Source organism: Brassica oleracea, chromosome C9, assembly GCF_000695525.1.
Source record: "Brassica oleracea var. oleracea cultivar TO1000 chromosome C9, BOL, whole genome shotgun sequence".
Classification (NCBI taxonomy): Eukaryota; Viridiplantae; Streptophyta; class Magnoliopsida; order Brassicales; family Brassicaceae; genus Brassica; species Brassica oleracea.
The window spans coordinates 19,262,515-19,275,900 of NC_027756.1; the positions used below are offsets into that span (position 1 = coordinate 19,262,515).

The 13,386-nt window shown below is 34.5% G+C and overlaps 1 protein-coding gene across 1 annotated transcript; it reads right to left on the minus strand.

The window, feature by feature from the left end:
• Window positions 1-9,629: 9,629 nt before the first annotated feature.
• Window positions 9,630-10,552, minus strand: LOC106314503. The gene is made up of 3 exons (XM_013752367.1): window positions 10,476-10,552; window positions 9,867-9,897; window positions 9,630-9,758 (listed from the first exon to the last, which is right to left on the minus strand). The coding sequence occupies exons 1-3, from the start codon at window positions 10,550-10,552 to the stop codon at window positions 9,630-9,632; spliced, it is 237 nt and encodes a 78-aa protein (XP_013607821.1).
• Between the last annotated feature and the right edge of the window lie 2,834 nt (window positions 10,553-13,386).

Below are 13,386 nucleotides of genomic sequence, written 5' to 3' on the forward strand. Positions count from 1 at the left end.
GAATTTCCTCGGAATATTCCGAGGAAATTCTGAGGAACTAGTGTTTGGGGTTTCAAAATCTCGAATGTTTTTTTATAAACGGATCGATCGGTGTATTTATGTCCAAAAACGCATCGATCGATCACTAGTTCGTCGGAATTTCCTCGGAATATTCCGACGGATTGATGTTTCCTCGGAATTCCGTCGGTATATTCCGAGGAAATTCCGAGGATTTCATTTTCCGTCGGAATGTCCGTCAGAATACCGCTGTTTTCTTGTAGTGTTAACGCATCTGTCCGAAAAGATCTGGTGAATCAGTTTGATTCATTCTTTTCACAAGGAAGTTAGAAGATTCTTATCATTTTCTCACTCAACCACTCATGCGATTCATACCGAATAATCATACATCCATACAAAACCAACTGATGTTGTGTATTCAAAAACTATATTTTTGGTATGAATGAATAGTAACACAAAGCAATATGAAGAAATTTCAATTCTTTTACTCCACACTTAAGAGAATAAACTGAAACCAGACCGGATTACAAATTCAACATTCCTACACTAATCCCTTAGTATAATATAAAACATTAAATTTAACCATCTATCTCACTCCGCGCAAAGCGCGGGTTACTACCTAGTATTCATAATATTCGTTGGATTTAAGTCAATCAAATGGAAATAAGTAAAAAAATAACATGTTGACCCAAATTATTTAAACACTCTGATATTTGATAACAAATGATTCTTAAAAAAACTCTGATAATTCAAAATGAGAGAAACCATAGTCAAGGAAAAAACTTTCACAATTCAAAGACATAATGAAAAAACCATGCATGCAATTGTAAAGGAGACAAACACGTAAACTGAATAGAAGTTGCAATCTCTGAGAAGTGTCACGAGAACCCTAGTTCCCACACTTAGGGCGTTTAGCTCTCTCCAGCTCAGAACTGTCACAGGTTCTCTTACTCCCATCTGCTGAATCCACACGGTTTTCGGATGTCTCCTCAGACGTCGCAGTAGCCTAGTTATCTTCCGAAGACACTGTGGCTGGTGAAGTGTCTAGTGGGAGGATCTTGGTCACGGTAAGAGCTCGGGTCTTACCAGAAAAGTTATGCTCTGTAACTTTGACACAAAACTTATGCTTCTGACCGATGGTGCTGATTAGAGCTTCCGGAACAGGCGCCTCAAGGTTAACTCATTTGTTCCCATTAGCCTGACATTCAATCAAAACATGGCCAGGCTTATACGTTTAAGAGCTTAGCATGTTGAAAAGAAAACAACATCTACCCAAAACGTTTCAGAGCTTATATACCTATATAAAGTTACCTCAAAATAGCTTCTGACTAACTCTGATGCTGGCTTCCCAGTCAGCTCACGACAAGCTTCACCAAGTAGCACAAAGACAGCTTGCTCACTGTTGTCATAAACAGATATTTTTGACAGCTACCTGTTATGAAAGAATGAGAACCTAATACCAATAAAAACTTAATTAAGTTCAGGTTAGAATTCTTACTGTGGAACACCAGATACGTTAACCTTTCCACACTTCTTGTTTGTACAGATCAACGAAGTTGGACCTTTGCTAACCTTAGAATGTCACCCACTGCAGGCAGTATAGTACCAAGAAGAACCATGCACTACGTCATCGATCGTAGCCGTGCACTCAAAGAAGGCGTCCTGCGAATTTGCATAGGAAGATAAATTTCTCTTAGTGATTGATGTTATATAGATTGAATTTACCTTTGCAGATTCCTTGAAGTTATATAGATTGAGTTTACCTTTGCAGATTCCTGCTCGATGTAGGAGAATATTTCCCGTATAGTCATTGTCTCACGTTTGGTGACTACCTCTGCATTAACCTGCTCAGCAATATCGGGATTAGAGCCCAACCTGAGACAGAGTAAAAATAATTGATTTAGTCAGTCAACGCAGCGAGGTAACGCGAGCACTTCATTGAGTAAAAGAGTAAAAGCAAAACACATATACGCTTACCAACTGAAGTAATCTATGGTAGGTTGGACATCGTAGTCCATAAACACACGCGAAGAGGACATTGAGGTCAAGGCCAGAGTACCTGTTGTCAAATGGAAAAACCCATTAAATAACACAAAATGCTGATATATAACTGTAAGAGACCTATAGTATAGATAAAAATCAGAACCTCCGAGAATCTTCATGTTAACGGTCGTGACCAGTAACACAGTGGGTGTGCCCTCGTACGACTTGAACTTTTTGCAGAAGTCTCTTGCAGCCTGATCCCAAAGGTAGAGCTTCATGACCGGTCCACTGAAAAAAAAACGATACTAAATAGTTAATAGGAGTAAAGAGAAGTAGTTTCCAAAAAATAATGTACACCTACTCATGTGATTGGACATGAATCAAAACACGCCTAGCTTTTGCTATCTCCACTTCGTCAAGAACTGGTGCCTCAACAATACTCTGACCATTAACCAACTTCATGTGGCCAACAACATCTAGATAAACATCACAATAGTTACATCTAAATTAAAATTCATCAACTTAATGAATCACAGAAAAAAATATTTAAATATTATCAACTTTGTCTTACACATTTTATAAACTTTAAGTTTAAAAGTATCTAACCAATTCTAATAATCCAAGTTTTTACGTACTCGATAGATATCTTTATTTATAAAAGGTAGGCTAATAACTCTGTACCCTCGCAAGAGCTTCACATGTCTCTCAATATACAAAGCTAAATATACTAATATGAAAACAACAGGTATTTCTTCTACGGATATAAAAAAAACTAATAAAATCCGAGGACCTGAGTTCAGAGAATACTGAACAAACCCAAAAAATTGAATCAACCAATCTCAGATCTACGTATCTAAGCAACATTCTAATTATCAAGCAACTCAACTAAAAAAAGAACGTTGCGAATCACAGAGCTTACCGTAGAGGTCTCCTTTGAGGTCGCAGTTAGCTTGAAACTCTTCATATGAATGGAACCGGAAACTGTCCGCATCAAAATGAGTGGGACAGTCTAGAAGAACCGTCAACTCCGAGTTCCATGAGAATGACACTGTAACGGTATGATCAGCAACCCGAAACAATGATTTGTTTCTGTGTAAACAGATCCTCGCTTCATCTCAGGCCGATATTTTTTGATACGCCATGGGGAAATGAATCCTTGAATAACAGTTCCCTGCGAATAACAACATAAGAGAAACCAATATACGTAAGTGAAGAACGATAAGCATAAACTTCTTTCGAAATGATAAAAAATGGTTAATTACTATAACCTGTTCGTCGATGAGTAGCATCTCCATGCCAATAAGCGTCTTCTTTAGCGGATTCCAAGCCTCCCAGAAATGGATGAGCCGAAACCGCAACTGAGCTTCGTGGGGACCCAGCGAGATATCTTTGAAGAAGATGACTTTTTCGTCGTTATCGGAGGACACAATCGACTTCCCATGTGGTTTCATCGCCATCGATTGAGTTTCTAGGGTTTTGATTTGTACACGGGGGAAGAAATAATATATAAAGAAGGAGGAAAGGGGGAAGATGAAAAGAAACCATAAAGAAGAAATTGATGGGGAATTGATTGAAAGAAACCGATCGTGAAGAATGGGATGATCAAAACACAGAGGAGAAGACGAAGAGACATGGGGAAGAGATGGAGAGACTCGCGACTTGCCTCCGTAGATCTAGGTTTAACTCAAGGAGTAAGCCGTAACACAAACCAGACGAAGCCCATTAGCCCAGACCGAAAAACGAAACAAACCCATTGAAAAACAATCGAAGCCCAGCCAGAAACCACATGTTTAGGTGATTATTTTAAGTGACGTGGCAGCCTAGATTTTGAGGAAATGGGTTTTTAGTATTGTGATTTATGTATATGTTTGGTGTGAGTGGAAGACAACGAGAGAGAGATGTAAGTGAGAAGAGAGTTATCTCATTATTATTTCTTCTTGTGTTACAGCAGAAGCTATATATATATACGAGTAATAAACCGACTCAAGACAACACCTATGATACATATGCAAGACAAGTGTTGATCCGACAAGGATGACTTAGCTATCAAGACAAAGACATATGTCTTTTGATGACTAATCACTATTTCTAACAGTTTTGAAGGTAATTCATTATAACCATGAATCCATGATAAGTCCAAACGTTATCAAAGCCAAAATAATAATTTATAATAAAACTGCACGTGCTGAAATTAGGTTATCGCCGCACCACCACTGTAAGTTTCAGAATACGTCTTCTCTTCGCACATCAAATTTGCCATTGATTTTCAGTAACCACCATCACACTCCTTAGGAACAGTTGAACTCAAGGCAATAAGCAAACCTATTAAGAATACGATTGTCATTTGTCACTAACACATGGCTATATCAGAAACAACCATCACACTCCTGATTCTACATTAACCAATCGTTGGAAATGGTACTCTGTTTCTGTTCTCCAACTATATGTTTAATCAATTCTTAGAAATTATGTATAAAAGGTAAATTAATGAATCGACAATGTGGCGAATTTACGTAACTGTTGCTTTCAAAAGAAAAAAAAAACACAACTGTTTTTGTTATAGACAAAGAGAACATGGTTAGTCAATTAATTAATTAGTATGCAGTTATAAAATCAGTTTTCTTTTTTTAAATATAGGTCCAATGGCAAAAATAGTAATATGTCAAGTTATAGGGATAAAAGTTAACCATGATTCTAAATTAGTACTACTGACTAGATTCTGATCCGCTCTTCAAAAAGCGAGTATATTTTTGTTTTAATTTTTTTTTAGAAATTTAATTTTCATATTTGTGTTTTTTTCATAATTATATTTGTGTTTTTATTTGTAATCATATTTGTGTATAAATCTTAATCAAAATCTACTTTATAAAATAATAGTCATTTAAAAGTTCACGGCATACACTTAGGGGGGTGTATTGAATTAGAACTTTGGGGAGATTTAAGAGTGTTTTAGTTTTAGTGGGATTTTAGGTGAGTTTTGAGTTATTTGAGTGATTTTGATGAAATTCAAAAATTACAGATTAAAATATTTAGGTGATTTGATAAGATATCTTTTATAGGTTTTAAAGTTGTTTAGGTGATTTGAAACAAAAATAATAGTTTTGGTCGATCTATATTCTTACGAGTTTCTCTACCTAATCACTATGAATATGCATAAAGAAATCAAACTTGACTCATGTTCTTGAATATATTCCAACAGGTGGTCACGAATGTATATTTGAATATATTAACAACATGTTAATTTTGCTCATGTTCTTGCAAATGAATGTGCCGTACAAACCCATTTTTTTGTTTGAAATTCACAGTTGGTGAACCAACACAGGTCTATAAGGCTCTAAACAAACTAGTCAACTAAGTCGTTGGCGTATTTATGGATCGTCTGCAGCTTTTGTCCAAAGCTCCTCTTAGCATGCGGTCGGAGAGTATTAGCCAACACATCGTTGGTTTGGCTCCACAGCACTAGATCAAAGAATCCTCCTTCTAATTTTCTTTCTTAATAATGAGAATCTCTCTGCAAAAGTTAATCATCAGACTAGTGCACGAATATCAACTCTGAACAATGAGTATTTGTGTGAGAAAACAGTTTGATGAATTGCTACTGTAATTTATGCAGGGTTTGATGTTTTGGACCTCACTGAAGATGGACCTGATTTGACTGCAGCACATGTTGCAAATCTGTTGTCAAATGAGCCTGCTGCAGTAAGTTTTCCTACCAAAAACTGGCCTCTCATCCTTCTTCATGTGGTCACTGAAATAACTCTGTATATGAAATCCCAAACCTGTTTCTGTTTAAGAAAACAGATATTTGCTCTCCAATTATTTATATTTTAGTACCCATGTTTCGTACAACTTCCGATGTAAATGAAATTCGAGAACCACAAAATTCATCAATTTATCACTAATTCAACTTGGGAGGCAAAAACGAGAGAGATGCGAGAGAAAGATAAAGAACAAAATCACAAGCACTAGTTCTTGTCTGTGAGCTTCTGAGTTGAGAATAAAACAGCTCAAAGCGATCCAATGCGTGGTAGCTCGAACTGATCAAAATTCTACAACAAAGCAGTGGTGAAAGCTTCTGTGAGAAGTGATAAATCGACATAGATCCATGAACTCGCCCTCACTCTCTCCGTCACGTTCTTTACGATAGCTTATTCAATTGTATCAATATTTGAGATACAGGTGATGAAATCATCAATTCAGGTTTCATAGTGGTTTAGGTTAGAGAAATCTGTTACAAGAGTCAGAAGTTTTTTATTACGGCAAGGAGATGTTTTTTTTTCCTTTCGATTGATGTTTTTTTCTTTTCAATTCTTTTGAAATAACATCTCTAGAGATGTTATTCTATGGGAGGTGTTTTTAACTAAAAAGTAACGTAACATATTCTCAAATCCTCTTTATAAAACTTTCTTTCAAAATACTATTTACCTTTCAATAACACAAAATTTGATTTCAGTTTTATAAATTGTTGATTGAATAACAGGAGATTTCAAATGATATTTAATAACTTTGCACAAATTCTATATTGAATAACAGGGAATTTGAAAAGAAAAATCTAAATCATTACTTGAATAACAGAGGATTTTAATCAAATCCTACAATCTTCTAAAACCCCTGGTTCAATACACCCCTCTTAGTTCTTTGTAATCATATTGTCTGTATGCCCGTTTCTTTGTAATCATATTTGTCGGTTCTAGATCTTGACCAGCATGTATAATGTTGGTTTATAATTTTTTTAATGTAAATATGTAACATTTTTTGTAATTTTTTATATGTTAAAGAAATTTAATTTATATGTTTGTGTATAATATTTTAAAAATTATTAGTAAGAAGTTTTGATAATTGTATTGAATATGTGATGTTACATAACTATATAATTGTGTCATGGTCATTTCACACATTAATTTTGTACTTTATTTTTAAAAAATAATTAATTTAAAAAAAATAAAAATTTATAGTTACAATTGATATGTGTTTGGAATGTCAATATATATGGAATATGTGTTTGGAATGTCAATATATACTGGCATAAATTTAATTAAAACAAAGTTGATTTTTCTAATGTTTTTGTTTCTTTAATATATGGATTTATAGTCACTTCCTATTAAAAAATATATATTGACATAAATGTTTCTTTTGTAACTGACGTGATATATTAATTGTTGTTTGTATGAATAATTGCATCGATATATTTTTAATCAAATTGGTCATGGTAGTTAATGTGGCGGTTACCCAATTATTAGGCATGTGGTGGTTAGATTTAGAAATTAAATTTAATTGCGGTTATATTTAAAAGGTATGTTTTGTTGAAATAATAATTGGACACAACTTTTTATTAATAGATCATGTTTCTAATTTAATAGTATTGATGCAAATTTTAGCTGCAGGAATATCTGGTAATATTACAGTTACAAAAAGAATATCTGGTAATAGTCCATGTTCTAAAAATCGGCTGTCTAGGCGGCTGTCTGGGCGTTACGCGTCACTCTTCCGCCTCGATTTATGTCAAATCGGTTTAAAAAATTGGATATTCAATTTTCTCCGTCTAGACCGCCTAGCCGTCTAATCTATTTTTTTATTTTTTTATTATTTTATTATTTTTTATTTTTTATAGTATTTTTATTTATATATTTGATCTAAAATTTTATAAATATCATTTATATTCATAATTTTGATGAAAATTATACTATACTAAGTTTATATATTCTATTTGTGTGTTTTATACGATCTTAAACATAAAAATGTATTAATGTTATACACAATTAACTATTAATATGTTTTATAACGTAGTAAACAATCTAAAAATTATGCCCCGCATAATTTCCAATTAATCCTCGATTTTCTCTTTAGGTGCTAGGCCCAATCCGACTGCTCGACTAGCGCGTAGCGCGTTCCCGAACACGGGTAATAGTATAGATTAGGTCAAATCTCTGGAACATAAAAATACATTGACACGTTTCTTTTTGTATATACGTACGTACTTTGCTTGGACTTACGAACCTGGACGAAAAGTCGAAAACATAAAATTTCCAACCATTAAATAAAATGATTCCACAGCACATTACAAAGTTTAGTACTAGTATGTGATTTCTTGCTTATTTAGAAAATAGAGAACACATTAAGTAGGGATGTTAATATGGGCTCAACCCCAGAAGGTTAGCCCTAACCCTGTAAAACTATTTGTAGTCCTAACCCTTATTCATGTAACATGGTTTAAAAATGGCTGGTCCTAATAGGTTTAGGGATTAAATTTTAATCCTTTAATTTTGATTCACAAAATTATTATACAATATTTAAATATATACTGAAATTTTAAATTTGTTAAATAATGCAAAATATATTTTTTCCGTCAAAATTTCAAAAAAAAAAAATCAAATTTCTCTACCAAAACGCAAAATCAAGTTTTAGCTAAAACAGAAAATCGAGTTTTTCCGCCAAAAACTAAAAATCGAGTTTTTTCCCCAAAACTAAGAATCAAGTTTTCCCACCAAAAACGAAAACTGAGTTACGAAAACTGAGTTTTTCCCGCCAAAAACTAAAAATCGAGTATTCTAGCCAAAACCACAAAATCAAGTTTTCCCGCCAAAACAAGAAAATTGAGTTTTGAAGCCAAAACCACAAAACCGATTTTTTCCGTCAAAAAATGAAAAATATTTTTTTCCGCCAAAACCACAAAATCAAATTTTCCGCCAAAACCGAAAAAACTCAATTTTAAGTTATGGCGGGAAAATTGATCTTTCGTTTTTGGCGGGAAAATTGATCTTTCGTTTTTGGCGGGAAAAACTCTGGTATGCGATTTTGGTGGGGAAACTTGGGTTTGTGGTTTTGGCGGGAAAACTCGGTTTTTAGTTTTTGGCGGGAAAACTCATTTTCTGGTTTTGGCGAGAAAAAATCAATTTTTCGGTTTGACGGAAAAACTCGGGTTTGTGATTTTGGCGGAAAAACTTCTTTTTTGGTTTTGGCGAGAAAACTTGATTTTGTAGTTTTGGCGGGAAACTCGATTTTGCAGTTTTGGCGAAACATGATTTTCTGGTTTTGGCGAGAAAACTCGATTTTGTGGGTATGGTGGAAAAACTCAAATTTGGTTTTGGCGGAAAAAACACAATTTTTGTTTTTGACGGAAAAACTTTATTCTTAGTTGTGTGGCAAAAACTCGATTTTGCGATTTTGACTGGAAAACTTGATTTTGAAGCTCAACAAATTAAAGGAAAGAATCATATCATATCTTAATTTTTCTAATTTTATCTTTAAAATTTAAAAACAAAAATAAATGAAATAATTTTTTTCAGTTAAATGTGCTAACCCTGGTACCAACCATAACCCTTGATTATAATAAGGTTAAAATAGGGTTGGATTAAAATAGGGTTGAGTTTATAATAAACAAAAGAGGGTTGGGTCCTAACCCTGTAATTAACATCCCTAACATTAAGCATAACAGATTATTACCTTCCTTTACACAATGCTTCTGTAGATACCAAGATGGAAAAAGTGAAAATTTGAGTCATTAACAGGGTAAAAATCGTAATAGCAGAAACGTACGTAGAAGAAAATTTCGGTATTCAATTGAAATATTTAGAATCAAATTTACATTATATAAACTAAGAATACAAAAGAAAAGAATTACAGTTTACCCAAAAAAATATACTGACATGTTAGAATTTGCAACCGCAACAAAGAAAGAAAAAAGCAAGCTTAGAAACCACAACCATTGCTTCGATGATAGACAGCATTCTGAATCTCAAACTGTCGAGAAACGACAGCTTAAGATTCAATCTCTTCCACTTTCACTACAAGAAAACAGCGACATACCGAGGGAAAAAATCGTCGATATGTCGTCGGAATAACGTTATTCCGACGACATACCGACGAAACAAGTCTTCGGAAATAACTCCTCGGAAATTTATTTTTCCTTGGAAATCCCTCGAAAATTTCCGACGGAATTCCGAGGAAACTCCGAGGACCACCAGTTCGTCGGAAAGCTCCTCGGAATATACCGAGGGAGAACTTCCTCGGGATATTTCGATAGACTTTCCGATGGTCCAATCCTCGGAAAATTCAAAGGAATGAGTCCCTCGGTATACTCCGAGGAAATGTTCTTCGGAAATTTCCGAGGGTTCATTTCCTCGGAATTTTTTTTTAAAAAATAAAATTTTTGAAATTTAAATTCAAAATATAAAATTAAAATTAAAATTGAAAACCTATTAGATAATATTTAAAGTTGTACAAATAAAAATAAAACATTTCTCCCCCAACGGCTCTCCAACGGCTATAATATATTCTCGGAATTCATCGGTTTTTTCCGAGGAATACATTTCTCCTCGGTATTCCATAAGAATATTCTGACGGATTGATATTTCCTCGGAATTTCGTCGGTATATTCCGAAGAAATTCCGAGGAAACCAAATTTTGTGTTTCCTCGGAATATCCTCGGAAATTCCTCGGGATATTCCGAGGATTTCATTTTCCGTCGGATTGTCCGTCTTATTGTAGTGTTTAGCCCTCCAAGTCCTAAAAATTTCAACCTCGTCCTTTCTTTCCTCGTCTTGAATATCGAAAAGCTCCCCTTTCCCATCATCTTTTAGTTTTGAGATTCTCGAAATCGAATTGTGAAGACAGAAGAAATTAGGTTATTACGTTTTGTTTATGGTTTCTTGTTATAGAAGTCTTCGCAGACGAAGAAAGGAGTTTTATACAAGCCGAAGTCGAGGGTGTTTTGGTAATTAACAGTCGTTGATCTCAAGCGCGTTTTCAGATTCCAGTTTCCAATGATCAACTTAGGTGTCCTGACGTGAGGCACTCTGGCTATTTCCAAAGAAGTTTCGTTGATACAATAGCATCTCTAATGTATATCTCTATATTTTTCTCTAAAATAGAGATCTCTATTATAGAGATGGATTCGCTCTAATGTATGCTTTTATAATAGAGTTCGTCTATTTTAAAAGAAAATATAGAGGAATCATACTTTTTACCTCTATATTTAGAGATGAAAATAGCAAATCTCTATATGTTCCCTTATGAATAGAGGAACTCTATTATAGATGCATACAATGGAGCAAATTCACCTCTATAATAGAGTTTATTTATAATGTTTATCTATTGAGCTATATATATATATATATATATATATATATATATATATATATAGTATGATTATCCTATTTCTTATTGGTATTTAAGTTATTCATATATTTTTATAGGAAAATTTAGGGCATTAGTTAGTTTTTCGATTCGTAATATTTCTAATTTTTTTTGTCTTGGAAAATATCCAGATGACCCTATCCTACTTTTATTTCATTTTTTACTTAAATGTATTTTATTTTAAATATCTTAAATAAAGGCTTTTAGATTTAATTGATCAAAATTTAGGTTATGTTGTAAATAGAGAGTTTTAGAGACTGAATATTTCTGTATATTATTAATGAACAATAGAGGTTCCTTATATAAGGATTACAAAGTATAGGAAAAAGAAAATTATCTAAAACCTAATACAATATGAAATAGGAAAACATCTAAAACAGAAAAGGAAAACGTCCTAAGTCTAAGACGGTCTAAACCAACCGTCTCTCTCTCCTCGGACGACCGCCTCTCTCTCTCCTCCTTTGGCCACGGCTTGGGCCTTGTCTTGGTCATTGGTTATGGGCCATCCACTTAATGATTTATAACACTCCCCCTTGGATGCCATAACCATACAGGATTCGTAGTACGCTTCATGTTGCCACATTAAAACCTTATCAGGAAACCCCAGTGGGACAAAACCATGATGAAGGAAAAAGAGTACAACACGCACTACTCCCCCTGATGTTCTACATTCTACGCATCTTGGTGCGTGATATTTCCTGTATGTATAGGATGGGAGTAATCGGCCAGTTTTATTACTGAACCGTAATTAGACCATTTCGACTCCTTAGGTCGTTTCTCATGTCCTTTGACATTGAGTGTCCCTGTAAAGCATGTGTGCTAAACAATATGAACCATATTGTCCTCGGAGATCACTATTTGGTCTTTGCAAATCGTGTTTGCATATGTCCATAGTCTAGACGTGATCGTCTACTCTTAACTCTTTACTTCGGAAATTTATGGTTACCATTCGACCATGTTTCAATCTGACCGATCCATATCCGGGTCATAGACCTCGTCTATACATGTCTATTATTTGTCTTATGAGTGTTCAAGATCAATGATCATTGCTGTGAGTTTTATAATCTCTCATTATGGCTCTATGGCCGAACACTCTCATGTATCTCACATGTGGACATCGATATTTCTCGTTTTATGCAGTACCATATCTTTCTCGGACATTGTAGTCCTTTATCCATCTCTTGATGGTGTCTCATGACCTCTGTTGCTGTGGATTATATCACACACTGAAATATATATTAGGTCATGGACTTCAACGGGCTTTATGGACTTCAATACTTTGGTATCCGACAGATTAGATATCTCCTCTTAATCTCACTACAAAGCCTTGTGAAGTTTATACAGCAGCAGACCGTTCTGTTATGCCGGATCCTTACTTAGGGGATCTGATGTCGGATTTTAACCTAATGGTTGATCTTTTGTACTACTAGTCCGTGATCAAAAGATAAGGGCCGGACGCCTTTTAGCCGATGGGCCGGATGTTTTAAGCCGGAGTGCTGGACGCCTTTAGCCAGAACGTCGAACGCATTTAGCCGGACACCCATATAGATTTATTCTATGCCTCTTTTAGGTTTAGTATAATCACAAGGAATTTTAAGTATATGGACTGTATTGGATTGTCTTTTTATACAACTCCAAGATCATGCGTGATCACTTTATTTTACATACTATATGCAGCTGCTTTTCAGTCCATGAATCAGCTTAGGAACAAAGCTGTTCTTTCAATTTATCCAGTGATCCATATGCTGCTTACTACATCATTTGTATCTAATTTCTTTCTTATGACCAGACCATTGTCAATTTCAAAAATTCCGTAGCAGCATCCACCACATAGGAGTTTATCTCCTCATAATATGTTCCTTTGATCCCTGTGAGTACCTTGTGTAACAAGCTATAATCTAATGCTGTTATTAGGAAGACATGAACACTCTAGACCTCGTGATTATGTGTCTTCTCTCACGGTTTCATTACCTCACAAGATCCATCTATTTCACTTGTTGATCAGATGGCGTTTCTGTATATGTATATGGCCAATACGCTCATCTCTCTTTTAGATACTTTGAACCTCCACGTTTATCTTTCAATATAATCTTTTATGATCTTTATGATTGTATGAGTACTCATTCGTGGGTTCATGATCCTCGCTTATCTCTTTATGTTCAAGTGCTATAACTTTATGTATCTTTATACAAATGTGTGTGTGTGTCGACACTTTCATGTGGTTCCATTATGTTCCAGACATGATCTGATCACTTTGAGATTTCATTATCT

Bases quoted from the DNA above. Each gene is read 5' to 3' on its own strand.
- LOC106314503 (XM_013752367.1), bottom strand. From the start codon at position 10,552: ATGATGGGAAAGGGGAGCTTTTCGATATTCAAGACGAGGAAAGAAAGG. The intron at 9,898-10,475 runs GCTAAACACTAC...GAAATTTTCGAG, and splicing joins AAATTTTTAGGACTTGGAGG to GGATTTCCAAGGAAAAATAA. The intron at 9,759-9,866 runs GTTATTTCCGAA...TTGTAGTGAAAG, and splicing joins GAAAAATAAATTTCCGAGGA to TGGAAGAGATTGAATCTTAA.